Below are 7779 nucleotides of genomic sequence, written 5' to 3' on the forward strand. Positions count from 1 at the left end.
TATATATATTTGCTGATTAAAAATACAAAACAGGGAGGTTGGAGAGATTGCTCAGTAGTTATGACACTGACTGCTTTTCCAGAGGTCCTAAGTCCAATTCTCATGGTAACTTACAGCCATCTGTAGTGGGATCTGATGCCCTCTTTTGGCACAAAGTTATACATGCAGATAGAACACTCACATACATAAAATAAATAAATAAATAAATATTAAAAATATATAAAGCAGAATAAACAGCGAAAGCAACAAAAGCAAAACAAAATAAAAAACCTGGGGCTCAAATCAGACTTAAATTATCTATGATGAAAGTGAGTGGCAGAACCAAAGTCCAAAACTCATCTGATTATGAACCTGTGTTCTCTTTAGTCCCCAACAAATCCCATATCCTACAAGTACTCTTGCATTGTGAACATGTGCATAAAAACCTGTATTTCTTAGTGTCACATACTAGGGGATATTATTTTCATGAAGATGGAGATGTATTTCGTTTTGGTTCTATAAAAGATGATTTTACTGTAACAAGAATTATAAGTGAGCAATACACTGTACTTTTTCTTCTAGTATTTTCCCATTATTGGTAATGTTGACAACAAAATGCTTTTGAATTTATTTTTATAGCTTATTTTAGGCCCTGAATTTCTTATTTCATAGAAATGGAAGCTGAAGGCTCCTAACCTGCATTCTACCCTTCCTGTCTGCCTGTTGGTGTCAAGTCATAAACTGTTCTACAGTTTGAACATGCTTCCCACGCAGCTTTCAGTTTTGTAGCAGGAGGCATGAGGTTCATATGACAGATCTGCTCTGAAAAAGTCTGACATACGTTACTTTTGATTTCTTTTAAGATATATTTGTTATTGAGAATTTTCATACATGCATATAATGTATTTTGATTATAATACCCCCAACTCCTCCTGGGTCTCCCACTCCTAATTCCCTTTTTTACTTTTTGGAAACAAATGGTTTATATTCAGGGAAAACATATGTGTCCTTATTTTATTTAGTTGTGTTTACTTTTCATCCATGCTTTATAGACAGCACAGTTTGGGATGTTTGTGAATTAAAATGCTTTTTTTTAATGTTACAATGAGTGCTTATTGTTTAAAATACAGCAGTGTAAAAGCACCATTCATTCAGATAGTAGAAAGCCCTTACGTAGACTTCTTTAGATGTGGATATTTAGGAGGCAAAGCACATAAGCATTCTTGGGGTTGAGACTGTAGCTCCATGGTTGGAGTACTTCAGTGAAGCTGTAAGTTCCAGTCTCAGCACTGAACAAAAGTGATGATTAGGGCTAGCAAGATGGCTCAGTGGGTAAGGGCACTTGCCCTCAAGACTGATTCCTGGAACTCATGGGGTAGGAGGACAGAATGACTCCTGCAGATTGTCATCTGATCTATGCATGCATGCTATGGCACATGGGTGCGTGTGCAGACACACACACAGAGTGATAAATTAACTGAAAATTTTTAAAGTAAAGTAATTCCTATGTAGAACTTTCATTTAATAAGTTGAGATGGTAAATGAACAGAATCTGTGGCCAGTAAGATGGTGATGAGGCTGGAGAATGGTCAAACAAGGGGTAAAGAAGATGGGGGAGCTGCCCTGTCACATTCGTGTGCTCCCACAGACCTCTGCAGGAGACATTTGAGCAGCACATACAAGAAATTATTTGGGAGCTGAATTAAGAAGGCCTGTTCTAAAAGTTGGAGAGTTATGCTGATTTTATAATGCTAACTTGCTGAATGGCTGGGAAGAAGCCCTTGTAATTCTTTCTTTTATTTATGAGTTTTTTTCCACAGGAGCCAATTCAGAGTAAACTGCTTCTCTATAGTCATGTCTCACTGATTTCACAATATCCCACAAATTCCACTTTAGTTAGCAAACAAGTATATTTGGGCATTTTTTTAAGGATTTTTTTTTCCAGGGAACTGTCCAATGGTGCTTTTGAAACCTTAAAACCTGCGACATTTTTGTATGAATGTAATTGTCAATTTTTAGCTATCTTAATTGCATTGTCTTGGGTTTTACATTTTATAGCTGAATGAAGTATGTTGTGGGATTGGGAAAATCATTGTTAGTATAACCATTCAAGAAGGAAGAAGGGGCTGGAGAGATGGCTCAGTGATTAAGAGCACTGTCTACTCTTCTAAAGGTCCAGAGTTCAATTCCCAACAACCACATGGTGGCTCACAACCATCTGAAATGAGATCTGATGATCTCTTCTGGCCTGCAGGCAGACACACAGACACACATAATAAATAAATAAAATACTAAAAAAAAAGAAGAAGATTCCTGAGCTGTGAAGCTCAGGGATGCAGAGTTGATTGTGTGTTTTCAGTCTTCTGTAAATTAAAGATTGATATGTTCCCAGCTTTCTTTCTTTATATATGTATGTATGTGACTAATATATGTTTATATTGCAACTCTAAATTTGTTTGAACTGTAAATTGTCTTAGATTCTGCAGTAGCACATAATAAATAGAAAAAAGAAAAGTAAAACTGTTTTGGAATTGGACTGTAATCTTACAAGGAAATTTTTTTAGCAGTACCCACCATAAAAACATTTTAATTATCTTCTATTTCAACATTGGTATAGAATTAAAATAACCAAAAACAAAACAAAACATGAGTTTCATGACTTGGGAGTCCCTTGTCAAGATCTTCAAGATTCCTGCTTGTCGTTGATGTTATTACTGGTTTAGAGCAATGGTAAGAAAGGAAGAGAATGCTTTTTCTCTTTCATAGCTATTGATATTCATAAACCTTGAATGGTAGATAATTAAGAACGATACTGCTTTTATACACATAAATTACACGTATTTGCCAACAAAATTAAGCTTGCAAATAGACTTTTAAAAAGTAAAGTTATTTAAATGAAAATTGATTTGGTATATTTGAATAAGCCTTCATCTATATTTTGTATCATTAACATTCTTTTCTTGAGGGGGAAAAAGCATGACAGTGTCTCCTTTAGTTCCTTAGTTTATTTATTTTTTCTTGCTCAATTACATCCATTTGTGGGACAATATTAAAATTTCTAGCACGTAGGAAAGATTGTTTTGGAGCAGCTGAACAGTTGGTGAGATTTGGGAAGAATTCTCCCCAGTGAAATATTTCTTCCTGTTGGTATCTGGAAACCTTTGCTTCACCCTGCTGTAAAAGTGTCGCCCTTTGCACTGCTGTTTCTGATGGTCCAAAGCATTAACGCTGCTGTGAGAGCACATCCAGGTTTGTAAAGTTGCGATGAAGTATGCCAATTTGTGACACTCCCAAAGTATGCATTTCTTTGAGTCATGCATTTAAAGTAATGCATTGAGCTGTGTCTGTCGTTGTGAAGCTGAAGAGTATAATGCAACTGTCAACAACAACTCAGACTACACAGTATTTGCACATTCACAGAAATTTGAAAAGGAAGTCATTTAGTGGGACCCTTTCCTCCTGAGGCTGATCCCAAACTCATAATTTCTTTTTGTTTCCTTCCCGATCAGTTTTTTCTTTGTGTTGCATGTCTTCATGGTTTATAACCTTTAAAAAAGGTAACGGTTTTGTAGCAATATAATTGATATAATTGATAATATAGCCATAGACCAGTACATCTCAACCCTAAGAAAAGCTTCTTCCTGCAGAAGATATCAACACAGAGACCTTCAGCTGGTTCAGGTGCAAAGAATAAGAGGCTGTGGAGTCTGCAGCCTTAAGTGGGCACGTACATTTGCAGTCCTCCCACCAAGGCTCAGGGACTTTGCAGAAGAGAGGGCAGAAAGTTCTTAAGAGCCAGAGGTAGAGGCCAACTTCAAGAAAACAGAATTTTCTGGATGCAGCAGGGCAGTTGTATATAGAATCTTACAGGAATTATGATGATGTGTTCACGAGCTGTGCAGCTTCAGTCTAGACAAAATCCCAGCCTGTAGGGAGTGGGGAGTAGGTATGAAACCCCACCACCAGCTGAGACTGTGGCTTCTGAAAGGAACTTGATCTACCCACACAGGGTACCACTATTTACAGTAAGATTTCAGAGAAATAGCTACACTGTTTTACAGCATGATTGCATGGTGTCACATAACCACTGGAAATATATGAATGACCCAGTTTTTCCACATCCTCAGCAGCATATTCTCAGATCTGTAAAGGCACCTGAGGATCAGGGTACCTTTACCTGTCACGGATATCTAAATTAGACATATATAAGTTAAATTTGGACATATAGTTTACCCAAACAGTTACAGCTTACCAATGTTAGTAGAGGAAAGAAGATTAGAAGGAATATCTAGTTTTTTAGCTGTGGTTCTAAAACAGAGAGTATAATCCTAATCTGTAGAAGGCAGAACCAAGTTTTAACATTGTAAACAATTTAGTGTTTTAAATCAATATCAAGGGGTTTACTCTTAAGTTAAAAAAATCTCACTGCCGGTGCCTGGAGAGATGGCTCAGAGATTAAGAGCACTGACTGCTTTTCCAGAGGTCCTGAGTTCAATTCCCAGCATCCGCATGGTGGCTCACAACCATCTGTAATATCTAGTGCCCTCTTCTGGCCAGCAAACATACAGACAGATAGAGCACTATAAATAATAAATAAATAAATCTTTAAAAAATAAAAAATCTGACTGCTAGCAACATGTGTTCTTGTACATGAATGTAGAGGTGCAGGCTTAAAATCTCAGTAAATCTGTGTTGTTATAAACCTTGGTTTTTTTTTTATTTTTAGTTTAAGATATTTATTAAGTAAATATTTGTGCGTCTATTGTGAACCAGCCACTGCACCACCACCTTCAAACAATGGCTCTGCTCTGGCCCTGAAAGGAGGTGCAGAAGATGATTTCTCAAATGTGAAGCCAGGCCCAAGGGAACTTTACTGTGTTTTAATTTTGAAATTAATGAAGTCTTAGTGTGTTTCTAGAATGAAAAGCCATTGTAAAGGAAAAAAGTTAAGACTCACATTAGATATGGATCATTTAGAAAATGATCTTGTTTAATTTAAAAATATTTTAAATTCATTCTTCGACAATTTCACATATGTATATATTTCTATCAGAATAACTCCCAATTTACCAATCCCATTCCCTTAGTGTTCTCCCAACATGTACTTTCACATCCTCTAAAAAATAGCCCCAAGTTCAATTATTGCTGTCTCCATGAGCCTGGATTACTACTTGCAGCTGTATATCTGAAGAAAAAGGACCCCTCTTCCCTAGAAATTACTAATTGCCAGTAGCTGACTTCTTAACAGTTAAGAAGTAAACCTTGTTTTTTATGAACAGGACAGGAATTATACAGAAATACATTGTAAGTCAAAGCATATGGGAGAGGAATATTTCCTTGGTGGGACCAGCGCATGTGGGACCCCTTAATAAGGATGGGACTGAGGTTTTGAACTCAACCAAAATGGTGGTTATCTATGCGTTTGTACTTTTTCAGAGCAGTTGTAATCTGGAGTTACAAGTTTTACAGATTTTAATAAAACATGCACACAAACACACACAGGCATAAAGCAAGCATACTGTGACCACATTATTTACATGTACTTATTAATAGATGATCAAAAAAATTTCCAGGAAACTGTGTCAGCTGACCAACTTAAAAATCCTGGAGTAGGCTGCAGGAGCCAGGCGAGCACACAGGTGGTCCCATTGAGGGCTAGATCAGCAGATGCTATAAGGGAGAACAGAAACCCAACATAGGACAGAACACCTATGCAAGTCAGAGTAGTGGGGCAGGGGGAACAGATCCGTGGCAGGGAGAATCCCAGCATGACCAGATCACATGCCAGGAATGAGAGACAGGAGTGCAGAGATGCAGACAAACAGCAAGAGAAGTGTGTGTGTGTGTGTGTGTGTGTGTGTGTGTGTGTGTGTGTGTGTGTGTGCGCGTGTGTGCGTGTGTGCGCGTGTGCGTGCAGTGGCCAGTGCCTCCAGCAGCATGGTCAGGGCAGAACTTTCAGGATTCCAATTCCCAGATAGGCGGGAATCTGCAGGTGCCATGACCCTGTTAACTAAGACAGGTGCTGTGAGACACTGACCACCGAGGGAAGGAAGGGTGGGATTGCAGTAACCAGAAACCATGGGCATATGGGAGTTCTGTCCACTGGTCCTCAGGCCGGCAAACATTTTTAGGCATTTAGGACATTGGTGTCAGCCCCAGTTTAAAAAGATTTGTAAAAGGCAGTCCAATGGTGTTTGGGGATCAGGCTTTGAATTGCAGGTGCCCATTTCGCCAGTCTATGCTGGGACCCAAAGCATAGTGCAGTGCATCCACTGTGGTAAGCGTTGGATCAAAAATAGGGGGTGTGGGAAATTCCTTTGAACAGAACATCTTCTGAAAAAGGGGTCCCACAGGCAAGGCAGGTTCTTGTTCTGGTAACTGGTCGGGAGCCTGGCATGGCCATGTCTTTGGCAGGATACCCTGAAAATCGCAGGAGGCCCTGGGCCTCTAAGGCAGTGGCTTGGAAAGGACAGCTTACCCAGTCGAAAGCTGGTCTTAGCTGGCTGAGTGCAGGAGCAGGGGAGAAGGGTGTTTCCCACCATGAGGCCCCAGGTGGTGAGAAAAACAGCCCTTTGGTGGAACCTCCAGATGCAAATTTTCTGCACCCCATAAGCCTTTCCACTGACACAATAATCCAAATAACCAAATCAAAACGAATTAGAAAAAGCCCAGGTTTAACAGATACCATGCTCCTGGATGGCTTTCTAGTCCTCCAGAGAGGAGAAGGGAAAGAAAGACTAGAAAACCACATGTTTGTTCTCTGGGGAGCAGTTTAAAAACCCTGTGAGAGTGGTCTTGAGCATCTTTGGGGAGGGGTCATCGTTTGATGGGCTTTCTCAGGTGGAGCCTGGTCTGAGGCAATTGGAGGGTGAGGCTCGGGGTAGAGCTTCCATCTGAACATTCCAGACTCTTTGGATATATGGATGCTAGGGGCTGGGATGAAGCTTCCATCCAAACAGACCCTATCCCCTAAAGTCTTTGGTGGAGGGATAACTACAGTTTTCACACTCCTAGAACTTGGAGCATCACCTCCAGCATCACTAGCAGAGCTGGCATCATGCCTCATCCTTTTGGGGATAATTTGCTTGGCCATCTTTACAGAGTACAAAGGGAAGACCCCTGGCTGCATTTGTTATAATGACCCAACCTGTGTAATATACATATATTGTGGTATCCATACGGTTGTGCTCTCTTTTCAAATGGAGTTACACACTCTTAGTTACAATTGACAGTGGGCATTAGTTATCTTTAGTCAGCTTATATGCTCTAATTATGAACCTTCCTCAAGTGATGGTTATTTTTTCTACAAAAACTGTCATAGATGACATTTGTAAATATCTGAATGGTAATGTCATAAAACATAGTATTTCTTTCATTGTATCATTTTTAAAATTATGGTTAGTCAGTATATTTTTAATTGAAATGATATCTCAGTATTCTATTTGATCATATTTTGAAGTGTTTAAGATATATAGTTTAATATATATTTTCTTCCTCCTCCAGTCATGATAAAAAGATATCAAGCATTATTTACATACAGTTAATTCAGTATGACTCTTTTATTTTATTACCTTTTATATTTAAAACATAAAAATTTTCTTATTTTTTTCTTTTTGTCCTCAAAATTCCACTGTGTGTTTTGGCTGATAACAGCTTTATCAGGTATGGGCTCAGCAATTGTATTGCACTTCATGGATGTGCTGTTAAACTTCCTGAGGGGAAGCCTTTCATCTTGACTCTTCTGTTTTTATTTGATCAGTGTTATGAGTGTCGGATGAGTGTTACCAGGTTTTAATATTT

The 7779-nt window shown here is 38.8% G+C and overlaps 1 protein-coding gene across 1 annotated transcript in view; it reads left to right on the forward strand.

Annotated features, from left to right (window-relative positions):
• The window catches only part of Cyld (CYLD lysine 63 deubiquitinase), a 41260-nt gene that overhangs the window by 12994 nt on the left and 20487 nt on the right, over positions 1-7779 (forward strand). Inside the window, exons 5-6 of the mRNA XM_026789180.1 lie at positions 619-628; positions 2703-2709. Coding sequence (XP_026644981.1) covers positions 619-628; positions 2703-2709 — 17 coding nt within the window. The remainder of the gene's footprint in view (positions 1-618; positions 629-2702; positions 2710-7779) is intronic.

This window comes from Microtus ochrogaster, unplaced genomic scaffold (genome assembly GCF_000317375.1).
Source record: "Microtus ochrogaster isolate Prairie Vole_2 unplaced genomic scaffold, MicOch1.0 UNK15, whole genome shotgun sequence".
In the NCBI taxonomy this organism is placed as follows: domain Eukaryota; kingdom Metazoa; phylum Chordata; class Mammalia; order Rodentia; family Cricetidae; genus Microtus; species Microtus ochrogaster.